Source organism: Rhincodon typus, chromosome 7 (assembly GCF_021869965.1).
Source record: "Rhincodon typus isolate 14 chromosome 7, sRhiTyp1.1, whole genome shotgun sequence".
Classification (NCBI taxonomy): domain Eukaryota; kingdom Metazoa; phylum Chordata; class Chondrichthyes; order Orectolobiformes; family Rhincodontidae; genus Rhincodon; species Rhincodon typus.
Genome location: NC_063338.1, coordinates 77,583,359 through 77,600,050, shown reverse-complemented (window position 1 = coordinate 77,600,050; position 16,692 = coordinate 77,583,359). Strand labels below are relative to the sequence as shown.

Sequence of the window (16,692 nt, the reverse complement as noted above, 5' to 3'; positions counted from 1 at the left end):
CTGGATGAACACAGCAGGCCAAGCAGCATCATAGGAGCAGAGAGGCTTTTTGGCCTGCTGTGTTCATCCAGCCCTGCACCTTGTTGTCTCGGATTCTCCAGCATCTGCAGTTCCTACTAAATCTGTATGTCCTTGTTTGCTATGATTTGCCTGTACTGCTTGCAAAACAAAAAACTTTTCATTGTACTTAGGTATATGTAACTACAATAAATCAAAATCAGATTAAATCAAGAACATAATCTCCGAAAGATGACATACTGGCAATTTGAATTCATATAATAAATTACTTACTGCACAAAAACTGGTCAAAAAGATAGCTTGAGTTGTGATACCTCTCTTGAACAAAACTTAATGATACAAGACAAACTACACTGATCTATTGCTGTGGTACTGTATAATAATATATTTAACATTAATACAGTATTTGGCACAGAATTTATGTACATATCCCAAAGTCAAAACATTAAAAAAAAATCAAATCTAAATCTCATGACAAACCTAACTGAAGGAAATAATTATATTTTTACAACCACAGAAGTAGCTACAGCTCAACATTGTCAAATCAACTAATTATATTTTCAAACAGCAGAGGGCACTAAAAACTCATAACACTAATTGTAACAGTCTCAAAAATGGCAAAGTTCTGGTAATTTGATACGTAGCAAAAACACATGCACCAGTCTATGATTTAAAAATTCCAACATTGCCAGCCAGTCTTGCCAAAGCATCTATATTTGAAACATTAGCAATTACAATAAGAAATGTCAAAAAAACTTGCTATTCCATCACTTAAAATATTTTAATTTCAGATTTTTCACTCCAGCATTAGTCAGCATTTTCTTTTCATTTATAGCTAAAGTTTTAGTTCTGAGAGTACTAGCATAAGTAGTACAATTATGTCTTTATCCCAGGGACTGTCTAAGGGGAGGATGACTCACTTCTAATCCAGTTCGGTGGATTCTAAAATAGATGATAGGTTCATTGTGCAATCTGCCACACATGGGGCATGTGATGCCTAGTGGGGAGGGCAGATGAGCTGTTAAGACGTTCGTGTTCACTCTTTCTGATGCCTTGACTTTACCTCAGGTGCTCCCAATAAAATCTCCTGATGTGTTTTCCACTTTCTAGGATTATCTTATGCCACTTGTGTCAGCCAGGAGCCAGAGCCTCCCATAAGTCAGAGATGTTAAATGTCTTCAGGATGCTTTGATGGTGAATCTGGAGTATTTCTGTTGTCTGCTTGAGAGTCTGTTGCCCAACCAAGTTTTGAGTTACCCTCAGAGTACCTTCTCAGGCATGCAGACAACATGCCCTGCCTAGCAGAGCTGGCTTTGAGTGATCAGCACCTCAGTGCTATGCGCAGTGGCTTGGGAGAATGCCTTTCTAGCCACTGACCAGTGGTGTCTTCACAAGACCTTCAGTATGTAGATGATGCTTGTAGGAGTACTCACTCAGGAATAGAATTCAGATCATTGTCAACTTCTCCCCGAAGCAAATGAGAAAGTGTGCCTCTCATAAAACCCATGGAAAACCTCATCCAACCAGCACCTACAGCACATCTTGCGCTATCAAATTAGATTAACAACTAGATTCTGGAAAATTTGGACCACTAAGAGTAGCTTCCTCTCAATGAAGGCAGTCTGGATGAAAAAGTTCATCATTGCCTCAAATGCATCAGCTCTGCTTTTAGCTGACTGAGGAAATAATTATTTTAGAATCAGGATCTCAAACTTGAAACAGAAGCCCTGGTTTACAGGCTGCAGTGACCCCTGCATCCCTTTGTGCTTCGGAGACTTGCATATTCTATAGCAGGCACCTCACTGTACTAGAAGAGTAAGTACAGCTAAAAGAATAAGGCTGAGCAAGTTAGGCAAAGTTAAGATTGCAGACGCTCAGTATGCACACACCAAATGTGCCCATGTGGCATCTAGCTTGTGTTTCCCAAGTTATGTTGATTCTACTCAAGATGAAAAAGGGACAATGAATAATAGCAAAGTTTAATTCATTCATAAGTCGGTTCTTTTGAAGTTGGTCGCAAAATTATGTTGAATACAGGAATAGGGACAAAGATCACATGCTGTAGTGTTGCTCCTGATCAAGGCTCTAAGTCCCAAATGATCTAAAGTGCAACTTGAAAGGTTCAGAAAAGACTTACAAAGATGTTGCCAGGGTTGGAGGGTTTGAGCTACAGGGAGAAGCTGAGTAGACTGGAGCTATTTACCCTGGCGTGTCGGAAGCTGACGAGCGACCTTACAGGGGTTTATAAAATCATGAGGGACATGGATAGTGTGAATAGACAAGGTGTTTTTCCCAGGGTGGGAGAGTCCAAAACTAGAGGACATAGGTTTAAGGTGAGAGGGGAAAGATTTAAAAAGGATCTTAGGGGCAGCTTTTTCATGGAAAGGGTGGTGCGTGTATGGAAATGAGCTGCCAGAGGAAATGGAGGAGGCTGGTACAATTATAACATCTAAAAGGCATCTGGATGGGTATATGAATAGGAAGGGTTTAGAGGGATTTGGGCCAAATGGGACTAGATTAATTTAAGATATCTGATCAGCATGGCCAAGTTGGATCAAAGGGTCTGCTTTCATGTTGTACAGCTCTATGACTATGGCTCTACAGTGATCTGCCAGTGCTCCAGGCCCCAGTTACTGGGCCCTGCCATAACCATCCCAGGCCATGGGTGAATGGTAATTAATGAATTCAAATTCACAATAAACCATTAACTATCTGAATACACTCAAGGTAATGCAAGAACAGGAATGGGCCAAATGTGTCTTTTGAGTTTGTTCTCCATGCAATATGACCATGGCTGATCTCTTTGTTAAGTTCTTACCTTGGTACCATTTTCTCTATAACCTTCAAATCTTGTTAAAACCATGAAATATTTAGAGCAGAAAGGTCTATAAAGCAACAGATTAGTGAAGCTACATGATTTCAAGACCTTTACTAAAGTGCAGAGCTCTACTTAATGGTAGGTCTTGTCATTAACCTGAATGCCAAGTTTAGCATGCAAAAAATTTTGTTTGTTAACAGATGGTGCGCCATATCAGAATTACGAATAAGTGCTCTGAACAGGCAAAAATGAAGGCTAGACTCATTAGTCTGCAAAACTACTCTTTACATACACTTGAAATGCATTTTCATATTTACTTTTATGTATTAGAGTAAACAAAGATGAATTGACAAAAAGATTTTGAGCTATACCTGAGTTGGTACAAGTACTGGCGGATATGCCAATTTGTGATGCCTATACATCCAGAAGGAGAACAACACAACTACAGCAAATCCCATGATGGGTACCAGTGAATAAAGCAAAATGGTCAGCAGTGGAGGCCTTGATGGGACTGGGTTTGATGTTGCTGTGGAGGAAGGAAAAAAGTAATTAGATCTCTCATAGGAAGTGAGTTGTGCCAACCAGGCAAAATTCTAAAGATTTAATCACTTTATTAACGGTCATAATATTGGATTGACCTAGATTTGAAACTGTACTCAAAAATAAAAACACTGAAGTATCCCATTTCAGTTACTACATATTCTTCCACCTTAATAAAATTACCAGTTGTGAACCTTGGATACTAAGTTTCAATCATGCTCAGATAAAAACAGTGGAAGAATTTTTGTTTCAGCATGACAATTCACTTAGCATTAACAGATACAGAACACAGCACATCTAATATACAGAATCTAAACATGAATCTAAAACATTTTCCCATTGAGACCCCATTTTGAGACTTCAAAATTGTTGTGACCCCACAGTAAGAACTGAGAATATGGTGAGGTGCAGGTAAGATTAGAAGAGAATGGCCTGCTTTTGCTAAAGCTGGGGAAGCGCATTTATTAAAACTAAAGTAGAGTTTCCGAGCTGCTGTTGTTGCCTCAGAGCTAGAGACCCCATTAGGTCCCATCCAACTTCAGGAAGTTCTGATTTAATACATGGAACTTAAGTTACTGAAAATCAGATACAAATTGATTTTAAGGCAATTGATGTTAGTCTAAGAAACAGCCATAGCTCAGGTGGAGTAAAATCTGACTTTCCTAAACAGTTCCTGAAATATCACAAATTTGAGGAGTCTCGTTTATTCTAACATCTTGTCTGGAATTAAGCATTCCTTTAATCTCACCAACAATTCCTCATCAGCAAGGCAGGATTTGCTTTTTATTCTTGTTAACCACTTTTGCTCCCAAATTAGACTTAATGTGCATGAATAGAATCAACTTTTGCACTTGCTTTTGAGTGAGGGAGAGAATAGAAAAAAATAGGAGACCCTAATTATTGGTACAACAACTCAATTTCAATTGGCAAAATTCTTTCCACAAATCCACGATTTAATGACAGTTAGAAAAGTTAAAAAGGTAAACAAATTAATTCTGTACTTTTTTGAGAACAGAACTTAGCTCTTCATTTTCTGAAAATCAAGAAAGATGTTCCAAAAGCAAATCATGTTACTGCAAAGTATTTCATGTGATTTAACAACAGAATATATCACCATATGCCATCTAAAATGCAGAACTGAATCTAATATAAACATCTGCTGAACAAAGCTCACTGGCAGTACATGCTTAAACCAAACAATCCCTGGCATTTCAAATTCATAAAACAAAATACTGGAAGAACACCAAGTTCTGCAATTAAAAATAGGAATACACATTTCTGAATGATGCAGAATCAGATGCTACTAAATTATTGAGACCTTCAGCTTGCTAATATCATCCTTGTTACAGGTTCTTGTCCATTAACTCTGATTTCTCTCCACAGATGTTGCCAGTCCTGCTAAGCTTTTCCAGCAATTTCTATTTTTGTCTCCGATTTATAGCACCCGCAGTTCTTTCGGTTTCCAAAATAGATGCATAGTTACACACCTTTTAGTTGAGGAAATGCAATAAATTAAATGAGAAAATGTTCATTGGGAGACCAAGGTCAACCAGGAAACTGGAACCATGAAAGAAAGAACTGAAAAGTTCCCGTGGTGCAGTGGTTGTAATCCTGCCTTTGAGCCAGGAGGCCTGTGTTCAAGTCCCATCTATTCCAGGGATGTGCAATAACATCTCTGAACAGGTTGATTAGAAAAATAAGAGCCCTCAGGCTGCCCTAAAGTAGGACAAATGTGCAGAGCATTTGGGCCTCCAGGGTGAAGAGACGATTAGGGTGGGAATTGGAAATGTGAAACATTATCAATGCTGTACATTGACAAATGTCACATTTGCAAGACTAAATGCTTTTAAGTGCAAGAGTTGATCAGCATACAACTTCAAGGTAACCTAAAAGCTCAAATCAGATAATTTCGTCAGTTTGAGACGCAGGGATAGGCAATTGGGTCTCTTGAGCCAACTCCATGCCTGATTAAACTGCAGCCTGAACTCCACTGCCTCCCGTAACCCTCATTTCACTGGCAGATCCAAAACTGAATATCTTTAAAGCGGAGTTGGACCATGACTGAGTTTCCACTGCTCTCTGGAGAACAGAGTTACAAAGACTTAAGACTATTTGTTGTGAAACCTAGATCCTCCAGAATCTCACATGATGGGATTTTCCTATCACTATGTAATGATTTTTAATCATTTGGACATGTTATGACACCCCTCTGGATCAGGTAGGACTCGAATCCAGACCTCTGACCCTGACCTACAGAAATTAGTAGTTCCACAAGTTCCCTCATTGTCAGTTCCTTTTTTTGTTCAATAAGATGTTATAAATAGCAAAAGAATCAGGCAATGGGCCTAGTGCGGGCAAGTGGGACTTCTGTAAGTAGTAGTAGACTTTTGGCGGTACAGACACGATGAACCAAAGGCCTCTTCTATACTCTATGGTTCTAAGATCAACTCTCAATGTATTAAACACCAAAAGGGTATAACACCCAACTTGGTCAACATTTCCCCATAAGACAAATCTTTGCTCCACGAATCAGAACAATGAGCTGCTTGCAATGCAACTTATGTCCTTCTTTAAATAAATGGAAACTAAAACTGTACAGTCTTCTGGTGTTGTCTCTTATGCATTGCAGAAAGGTGTCCCAACATCAATACCCTTTTCTATTTCCAATAAATGTCAACACTTCATTTGCTTTCCTAATTATTTTTTTCCAGGAACACTGGTTCACAAATACTGAGCTGTGACAGCCCAAGAGAATTACAAACATTGTTTTAAAAGTAGTGAGCTCCCCTGCATCCAAGGCCATAATGGTAACTGTGGAAATAAGCCTGGAGTGCTGGGAAGTCTACTCTGGATCCACTAGATCCATGCTACCGAAGAGGAGGGTGGACTGAGAGTCTAATGATTCTTTAACCTTCTTCTTGAGTTCTCCCCGCAAAGGCAGGCCTGTCAATGAACGTACTGCAGAAATTCACCAAGGCTCCTTAAACAGTACATTTCAAACCCATTACCATGACCATCCAAAAGGACAAGAGCAGCAGATAATAGGAACACGAGGTAACAAAGTGTGGAGCTGGAGGAACACAGCAGGCCAGGCAGCATCAGAGGAACAGGAAAGTTGATGTTCAGGTTGGGACCCTTTTTCAGAAATGGCCGGTGGGGGGTGGGTAAGGGGGAGGTGGGGTGCTCAGAAATAAATAGACAATTGGGGTGGGGCTGGGGAAGATAGGTGGAATGGTGATAGGTGAGTGCAGATAGACAGTGGTGGGGATTGGTCAGTGAAGTGAGAGTGGCGGATAGGTGGGAGAGAAGATGGACAGGTCGTGTCAGGTCAAGGAGGCGGGGATGAGAGGGAAGGTTGGTCATGGAATGAGCCCAGGGGTGGGGAGATTTTGAAACTGGTAAAATCCACGTTCAGGCCATCAGGCTATAGGCTCCCAAAGCAGAATACGAGGTGCTGTTCCTCAAATTTGTGGGTGGCGTCATTGTGACACTGGAGGTCGCTCAAGATGGACGTCATCCAGGGAGTGGGAGGGGGAGTTAAAATGTTTTGCGACCGGAAGGTGTTGTTGTTTGTCACGTACAGAGCTCATATGTTCTACAAAACAGTCTCCGAGTCTCCGCTTGGTCTCACCGATGTAGAGTAGGCCACATCGGGTGCAGCAGATGCAGTAGACCAAGTTGACAGATGTGCAGGTGAACCCATGTCTGATGTCGAAGGTTTGATTTTTGCCTTGAATGGAGGTGAGGGGGGAGGTGTAGGGGCAGGTGCAGCACTTCTTGCAGTTGCAGGGAAAGGTGTCGGGGTTAGTGGTGTTAGTGGGGAGTGTGGCGCTGAAGTGGGAGTCGCGGGGAGAGGAACACCACCAGTTGAAAGTTCCAAGCCACTCACGATCTTACTTGGGAACATATCATTAAGTGCTAACTTATCATTAGCATAACTCAGCTGTTAACATATCATTAAACACAATCTGTAGTATTGTTAAGTCAAAATCCTGGAACTCCCTCTCTAACATCATTGTGGACATAGTTGCATCAAATTGACTATAGCAATCCAAGACAACTGTTCACTGCCACTTTCTCAGGGGCAATTAGAGGCAGGCAATAAATTCTGGCTCAGCCAAAGCAGGCTCCAAGTCTCCCTCAGCCAAAATGAGGTTTGAACCCCATATTGCAGGTGTTTATCCAATCTATGCAGGAACTAGGAGGAGTAGGCGATTCAGCCCCTCAAGTCTGCTCCACCTTTTAATATGATTTAATAGCCATTTTGTCAACTGAGCTAATCAGCTCACTTTTCATCTTTGACATTATGTACTAGTCTATATAATACAAACTTTAATAACTATATATTGAATGACACTATACTGCTTTATTGCCATTTTGTTTTTGCTGGCATTCAGAGTCACAATAATTTTCAAATGTTAAAATGGAATCACATCAGAAAATAGCTCGCAAAGCAACATCCTAAAACTTGGAAGAAACCATGAGGAAGTGAGCAGCTTGTTAAAAAAAAACTTTTACACATACACTGCACCCCTACTCCAAACTGAACTATTTTTTCATGATACACGGACATAAATTTCTGAGCAGACTTCTTTTTTAAAAAAAAGTGAAAACTAGCCAGGCATTTGTATATATAGTTAGTCCTTATTTAACGCTGCCCCACTTAACATTGTTTTGGTGTTATTCTTTGAAGGAAAACAAGAGTAGAAATTGCTGGAAAAAGCTCAGCAGAGCTGGTAGATGATATACAGCATCTGCAGTTTTTTTTTGATTTTTTATTCTTTGAAGCCAATTATTTTGTTTTGGTTCACCACTTTTGTTTTAGCATTAAGTACTTTGTCAGCCTCCCTCACACTTACAAATCAGCATCCAGTAGATTTGGTTTGCATCCTCCGACCACCTTTCCATCTTGGCCTTCCCCCTAGTCTTATATCCTACTTTACTCTGCTTTGGTTTTGATTCCTGTCCCAGTCTCATCTCCCAATTTGTTTTGCCCAGGTTAACTTGCTTGCAAATTGAACACCTCTGCTGAGTTTTGTTATCCCTCTCTGGGCCTCAATTCCTTTCTCTTTTCTGCTCCACTCCTGCCCACCTCCCCTGGGCCTCATTCCTACCTTAAGGGTCCATGTCTTGTCTTCCCTTTTCTGCAGGCTGCTCTCTTAGATCCTCACTTCCCTCTTGACTTAGCATGGAAGACCCGGGCTCCAAGTGATGGCAGATGTGAGTCAGTGCCTGTAATCAAGGGCAACCAGCTGCACTGATCAACTTCTGCCACTAGATGGAGCTTAGTCAATCTAACAGTACGCAGATCATTATATTTTAAAATACAGTTTAACAGTGATTTAATTAAATTGCTAAAATTTCTGCACTGATTAAAGTCCAGGTGGTACTGTATTTCAGTTTAGGGGGTACAGGTATATTGTTTTACATTTTTTTCACCCCCAAGGAAGCTCTGCAGAACCTAATTCCAGTTGTAGCATTTCCCTTCCTCTAATCCTTGGCAATGTCTGGAGGTTGTTAAATGCATTATATAAGCCTTAAGTTTTTCTTAAAACTGGCTGTGCATCACATAGATAAGAAGCAAGTAAAGATCAAGTCATTAAAAAGCACGACAAATTGGGCACAGGCAACACCTCTACTATAAGGTGAAAGCTAGTTTCAATGCAGTGCACAGTATGGGAAAGATGCATCAAGTTTCAAGTTACTGAAAGACAAAGCTTAGAATATTATAAATCTCCAACAGTCCAGAAACAGGTATGCAGTTTCTATGGTATCTGTTGATGAATAAGAACAACAGAACAACTAATTGCACAATGGCATTTAAACAAAATGTATTATTTTAGGATTTTCATTTCAAGATTGTTCCTGTATCCTTTCATTCATATTGGGTAATCATTTAAATGTTTAACCATAAAGGTTACAAAGGTAAAACTTACATGGCAGTTCCTGAATTATTGGGACATAAAAAAACTTCTCATTGCACTTGATGCCTTCACAGCAGCAGAAGAAAACTTCAGGGCTTTCTTTTGTTTCAATACATTCACCCCTACAAACAAAAATTATACCGATTGATTTGATATTTGTTCATTGCCAAGAGATTATAATGAATATTAATAAAACTTACTCTTAACGGAAAATGCTTAAATACTGCAGCTAAAATTTAGTACTTATAAAATTCAAAAGTATAGATACAAGAGTTTTCTAAAAAGGTAAAGACAGCAAACTATTATTGCATACTTGTCGTAGCAGTTCCAATCATCCAGCCAACAGCCTCGTTTTACAATTTCTATGGAGCCAGAATTGTTCTTCCACGTAGCAAAACAGTGTCGCCGTTTATCTTTTTCTCCATCACAGTGCTCAATCCCACTGAGATTTGTTCGATCTTTCTCCCAGTCTGCATTATAGAAAATACAAACTTGCTTCTCAGATCTACCAAGGATTGCACCTACAACAAGAAAAACAAGTAGGATTTGGTGCCTTGAATTCTATTGCCAGGGAGTGGGGGGGAAGGTGGTGGGAGTGGGTGGGGAGGAAGAGAGACAAGAACATAATATTTACAGTCACTTCCAAGTCACATAAACATTGGGTAGAACCAAATAAAAGTAAGGTTTACGGCTAATTTAAAAGGCTGTACACTCAGTTAGTTATTCCCCACTGGAGTGACAATTGTCTTTGGGCAGCAAGTCACAATTATAACTCTGCAAGTACGGAAATAATTTATTGATGCATCATCACGACGATGAACCTACAAAGTAAGTAATGAGAGACAAAAGAACTCCAGATCATGCATATAAAAGATTAAATGAAGAGTCAGACAATTTGGTGGTCTTGCATAAAAAGGACCCATATTTGAAGACCAAGTGCAACACATACCGCCACAGTCAGAAAGAAAATTCCATTCCAAATTACCTACCTTTGTCAATTAGTTAAATGTCTTTACAATGATCAGTTAGCGCATTTTTTAAACTAATAACTTTGACATATATCTTAAGAAATTTTTCATGACATTTCAACTTCTAGCTTCGCACAGACCACATGCCAAACCTTGATTATGCTCTATATATTTCCCATTTCTTACACACACAAAGACCCTGAACTACCTGTTGCCTGCCACTTTAATGCACCACCCTACTCCCTGGCCAACGTCTCTGTCTCTGGCTTGCTGCGGTGTTCCGGCAAAGCCCAACGCAAGCTGGAGGAACAACACCTCATTTTCCGCTTGGGGACCCTACAGCCCTCCGGACTTAATATTGAGTTCAATAATTTTAGGGCCTAAACTCTCCCATGTGACAGCCCCCTACCCCTCACACCAGGCCTTGTTACCACATAGCCTGCCATTACACACCCCCTATTGTTAGTCACTAACAGTCCCCATTAACAACTATTCACCCTCCCAGCCTGATCGTTAGCAACTCCTTTGTCTGTCCAACTGTCTTTCTCTCTTTGGGTTCTATCCTATTGTTTACTCCCTACCCCACCCACCTCCCTATTTTCTGCATATAAACCGACGTTTTCCCAGCTACAGTCAGTTCTAAGGAAGGGGCACCGGACTCGAAACGTTAACTCTGTTTTTTCCTTCAGAGATGCTGCCAGACCTGCTGAGCTTTTCCAGCAATTTTGTTTTTGTTCCTGATTTACAGCATCAGCCGTTCTTTTGTTTTTATTTCCCATTTCTTAGTTGGTGGTGATAATTCTTTTTAATGTGATAGCCTGTTTGATGAGAATCAATGCAACTCCATGCTGGGAATTCTACAATCAATCAATTTACAATCAATTCCAGAATGAAAAAGTTAAAATTCCCATTTCTTAGTGAGGATTTCTCCAAATTCAATGACAAATACCCTAGGAGGTGGTAGAGGCGGGCACGATAGCGTCATTTAAGATGTATCTAGACAGATACATGAATGGGCAGGGAGCAGAGGGATACAGATCCTTGGAAAATACGCGACAGGCTTAGTTAGAGGATCTGGACTGGCGCAGGCTTGGAGGGCCGAAGGGCCTGCTCCTGTGCTGTAATTTTCTTTGTTCTTTGTTCTAAATGGAATATCTAAGCCTTAACGTGCAACTTATTTTTTTTTATTCATTCACAGGATGAGAGCGTCACTGACTAGGCAGCATTTACTGCCCATCCTTAATTGCCCAGAGGGTAGTTTAGAGTCAACCACACTGCTGTGGGCCTGCAGTCACATGTAGGCCAGACCAGGTAAGGATGGCAGTTTCCTTCCCTAAAGGGCATTGGTGAACCAGATGGGTTTTTCCAACAACGGATTCATGGTCATCATTAGATTCTTAATTCCAGATATTTTACTGAATTCAAATTCCACCATCTGCCGTGGTGAGATTAGAATCTAGGTCCCCGGAACCTTATCTAGGTCCCTACATTAACAGTCCAGCGATAATACCATTAGGCCACTGCCCACATCGTTCATGGTCCGGAAATTCTGCACAACATTTTTTCCTTGAAAAGTTATAGAAACTTGAAATGGCACGCTGTTTTTCTCTTCACACATCCTGCTTTACCTGCTGTTTCCCCAGCACTTTCTGGATTTTTTCTGGAAGTGAATTAGTTTTATTTGTTAATTTAAGGAACGTAGCTGACTTGCTTCCGAAATAAAAGAAACACTGGAGAAGTTCAGATCTGTCAGTTTCTGTGGACAGACAAAAACAGCCCGATAATGACTCTTCTTCGGGACTGAAAAGGGGCTGGAAAATGGAGTGCGAGGAACAGATGGGGAGGGTGCCGAGAGCAAAAGGCAAAGGGAGTGCTAATGGTAGTTAAAGGAGAGATGGAGATGTAAAATAGGTGTAAATGATAGTTGTGAAAAAGAGAAAATGGGTATGCTCTGCTGAAACCAAAACCAACAATGCATGAAATATATGTTCCACTTGAAGTTAGGACCCTTCCCTCATATTGATGATCTTATCAGTGCAGTTGTCATCTCTTACCCCAAAGTGGAAACTTTCTTTCATCAACTTTGTTCCACATTTCCACCTTTCCTGTTCCTAAACATCCACTACAAGACAGTAACTATTATATCTATCTTTGCTATACTTTAAATCACTCTTCTTCTTGCATGTACTCTATTTCATCTAGCAATTATTCTGACAACTCCATCTTCTGTACTAGTCTTCCTTCCTTATTGAGGATTTTGTTTAAAGGGGATGGTGCTGTGTTGCTAATGTTACTGAAGTAGCATTCCAGAGCTCTGGCTAAAGATCATTGTGTGCAATTTTATTCTGTGCGTACTGCTTTTTGGCAAATAGGGTGCTACTTAGTATGTAGCATAACAACAGAACTTGTATATACATGCATACGTGTAACATAAAATGTCCTCAACAGCTTCACCACAAATCGGAGCAGAAGTGGGTCATTCAGCCCTTCGGGTCTGCCCTGCCATTCAATAAAAGCATGGCTAATCTGATAATCCTCAACTCCACTTTCCTGCATTTACTCCACAGCCTTTGATTCTTTTACTGATTGAAACTCCATCTATCACATCCTTGAACATAGATAACAACTCAATCTCAACAGCCCTCTGCAATAAAGAATTCACCGATTCACTACAACGAGAGAACAAATTCCTCCTCATCTCGGTTTTAAATAAACAACCTCTTATGCTAAGGCAATAACTACTGGCCTGATTCTCGCAGAAGGGGAAAACAACCTTTCCAAATCTATCCTAGCAAGTCACCTAAAAATCTTAACGGTCATAGAGATGTATAACTTGGAAACTGACCCTTTGGTCGAACTCATCCATGCCAACCAGATATCCTAACCTGATTTAGTCCCATTGACAGCATTTGGCCCATATCCCTCTAGACCCTTCATATTCATACATCCATCTAGATGCCTTTTAAATGTTGTAATTGTACCAGCCTCCACTACTTCCTCTGGCAGCTCATTCCACGCATGCACCATGTGCTGTGTGAAAAGGATGTCCCTTAGGTCCTTTTTATATCTTTCCCCCTCATCTTAAACCTATGCCCTCTAATTTTGGACTCCCCTACCCTGGGAAAAAGACTTTGTTCATTCACCCAAGCTGTCCACGACACCAACAATTTTGGCGTCATCTGCAAACTTACTAACCAAATTTACTTATTCCTATATTCATATCCAAATCATTAAAAATAAAAGACAAAAACCAGAGCAACCCTCCAGCATCATGCTCGGTCTCCTACCTTCAAGGCCGTTATGTATCTAAATGGCTAGTTCTCCCTGTATTTTTTTTTCCTTTATTAACGGGATGAGGGTATCACTGGCTAGGCAGCATTTATTGCCCAACCCTAATTACCCAGAGGGCAGTTCACAGTCATCCACAATGTGGAGTCATATCTAGGCCAGACCAGGTTAGAACAGCAGTTTCCTTCCCTAAAGGACATTAGTGAACCAGATACAAATCAACAATGGGCTCATGGTCATCATTAGATTCTTAATTCCAGGTATTTTATTGAATTCAAATTCCACCATCTGCCACAGCAGGATTTGAACCCAGGTCCCCAGGATGTTAGCTGGGTCTCTGAATTAACAGTCCAGTGATAATACCACTAGGCCATTGCCTCCCTGGCATGTGATTTATTCCATGTGATCTAACCTTGTTAACCAGTCTACCATCTGGAACCTTGTCGAATGCCTTACTGACGTCCATACAGACAACGTCCAACACTCTGCCTTCATCAATTCTGTTCGTCACTTCTTCAAAAATCTCAATCAAGTTAGTGAGGCACAATTTCCCATGCACATAGCCATGTAGACTATCCCTAATCAGTCCTTGCCTTTCCAAATGCATGTAAATCATGTCCCTCAGCATCCCCTCCAACAGCTCACCTGCCGCTGAGGGCAGGCTCACTGGTCTATAGTTCCCTGGCTTTTCCTTACCACCTTTCTTAAATGATGTCATGTTAGCAAACCCCCAGTCTTCAAGAACCTCATGTCTGGCTATCGATGATACAAATATCTCAGGTCCTGACGATTTATCCACCTTTATGCATTTTAAGATGTCCAGCACCTCTTCCTCTTTCGTAGGGACATTTTTCAAGATATCACCATTTATTTTCCCATGTTCTCTAGCTTCCAGATCCTTCTCCACAATAAACACTGATACAAAATACTCATTTAGTATCTCGCCCATCTCCTGCAGTTCCATACATAAGCGGCTTTGCTGATCATTACTGAGCTCCATTCTCTTCCTAATTTCTCTTTTACCCTTAATGTATACCTTTGGATTCTCCTTAACTTATTTGCCAGAGCTATCTCATGTCCCTTTTTTGCCCTCCCAATTTCCCTCGTAAGAGTACAAGGGCAGTAGGCCTATATTAAGGATTCACTCGATCCCTGCTGCCTACACCTGACATATGCCTCCTTTTTGTTGACAAAAACCTCAATTTCTCTAGTCATCCAGCATTCCCTCGTCTTACCAGCCTTACCCTTTACCAAACAGGCACATACTGTCTCTGGACTCTTGTTATCTCATTTTTGAAGGCTTCCCACTTTCCAGCAATCCCTTGATCTGCGAGTATCCACTCTCAATCAACTTTTGAAAGTTCTTGTCTAATACCATCAAAAATTAGCCTTCTTCCAATTTAGAACTTTAACTTTTAGATCAAATCTACCCTTTTCCATCATTATTTTAACACTAATAAAATTATGATCACTGGCCCCAAAGTGTTCACCCCACTGACACCCAAGTCACTAGCCCTGCCTTATTTCCCAAGAGAAGATCAACTGTTGCTCCTTCTCTAGTAGGTACATCCACATACTGAATCAGAATATTTTCTTGTACACACTTAAATTCCCTTCCATCCAAGCCTGTAACACAATGGCGGTTCCAGTCTATGTTTGGAAAGTTAAAATCCCTTACCATGACCACCCTATTATTCTTACAGATAACTGAGATCTCCTTACAAATTTCTGTCTCAATTTCCCACTGACTATGGGGGGTCTATAGCACAATCCCAATAAGGTGATCGTCCCTTTCTTATTTCTCAGTTTCACCCAAATAATTTCACTGTACGTACTCCCCAGAATATCCTAAGTACAGATGTAATGTTATCCCTAATCAAAAATGCAACTCCCCCTCCTCTCTCACCCACCCTCACTATTCTTCCTACAGCATCAATATCCTGAAACATTAAGCTGCCAGTTCTGTCCATCCCTGAGCCACGTCTCTGTAATTGCTATGATATCACAGTCCCATGTTCCCAACTATGTCCTGAGTTCATCTGTCTTACCCATCAGGCCTTCTGCATTGAAATATATGCAGTTTAATTATCAGTTCTACCTTGTTCTCTTTGCTCCTGCCTGCCTTGACTGTTTAGCTTGCTCCTTTTCCCAACCGCACCAGCCTGAGACTGATTTCTTTTCTCACTCTCTCTGGTTCCCACCCCACAGCTCTTAACTAGTTTAAGTCCTCCCAAGTAGCTCTAGCAAATCTCCCAGCCAGTATATTAGTCCTCTTCCAATTCAGATGGAACCCATCCTTCTTATACAGGTCACTTCTATCCCACAAGAGATTTCAATGATCCAAGAATGTGAATCTTTCTCCCCAACACCAACTCCTCAGCCACACATTCATTTGCTCTATACTCCTATTCTTACTGTCACTGGCATGTGGCACAGGGAGTAATCCAGATATTGCTATCCTTGAGAACCTACTTTTTAACCTACTGCCTAATTTCCTATATTCACTTCTGAGCCTTGTCCTTTTCTCTTCCTATGTTGTAGGTTGCAATGTGTACAACAACCTCCTGCTGGTCCCTCTCCCCTTTGAGAATATTCTGCACACTCAGACATCCTTGACCCTGGCACCAGGGCAGCAACACACATTTGATGTCTCATTGTCACTCACAGAAACGTCTGTCTGTGACTCTGACTACACAGTCCCTTATCATAAAATCGATTGCTTGGACCTGATGTACCCTTCGTTGCAGTAGAGTCAGTCTCGGCACCAGAAACTTGGTTGTCAGCGCTACATTCACCTGAGAGTGTACCATCCCCTACATTTTTCAAAACAACATTTTTTTTTGCGATGGGGACAGGCACAGAAGACTAACTTCTCCAACCTTTCCTAGGGGTAACCCATCTACCTGACTGTACCTGCGGTTTTTCTACCTTCCTGAAACTACCCCCGACTCCTGTAAATTCCTCATTTCCTCTAATTGCTGCTCATACCTATCCACGCGATCCGATATGATTCACAACCAAACACACTTCCTGCAAACATAATCATCAGTAAAATTGAAATTTTTCCGGATCTCCCACATCCGGCGGGAAGAGTGCATCACTCCACTGAAGGCCATCTTTACACATCAACAACCTA

At 40.9% G+C, this 16,692-nt stretch overlaps 1 protein-coding gene across 1 annotated transcript in view; it reads right to left on the bottom strand.

Annotated features, from left to right (window-relative positions):
* The window catches only part of LOC109912424 (activin receptor type-2A), a 322,124-nt gene that overhangs the window by 228,767 nt on the left and 76,665 nt on the right, over positions 1-16,692 (bottom strand). Inside the window, exons 2-4 of the mRNA XM_048599566.1 lie at positions 9,614-9,821; positions 9,313-9,422; positions 3,208-3,362 (exon numbers count right to left, since the gene is read on the bottom strand). Coding sequence (XP_048455523.1) covers positions 3,208-3,362; positions 9,313-9,422; positions 9,614-9,821 — 473 coding nt within the window. The remainder of the gene's footprint in view (positions 1-3,207; positions 3,363-9,312; positions 9,423-9,613; positions 9,822-16,692) is intronic.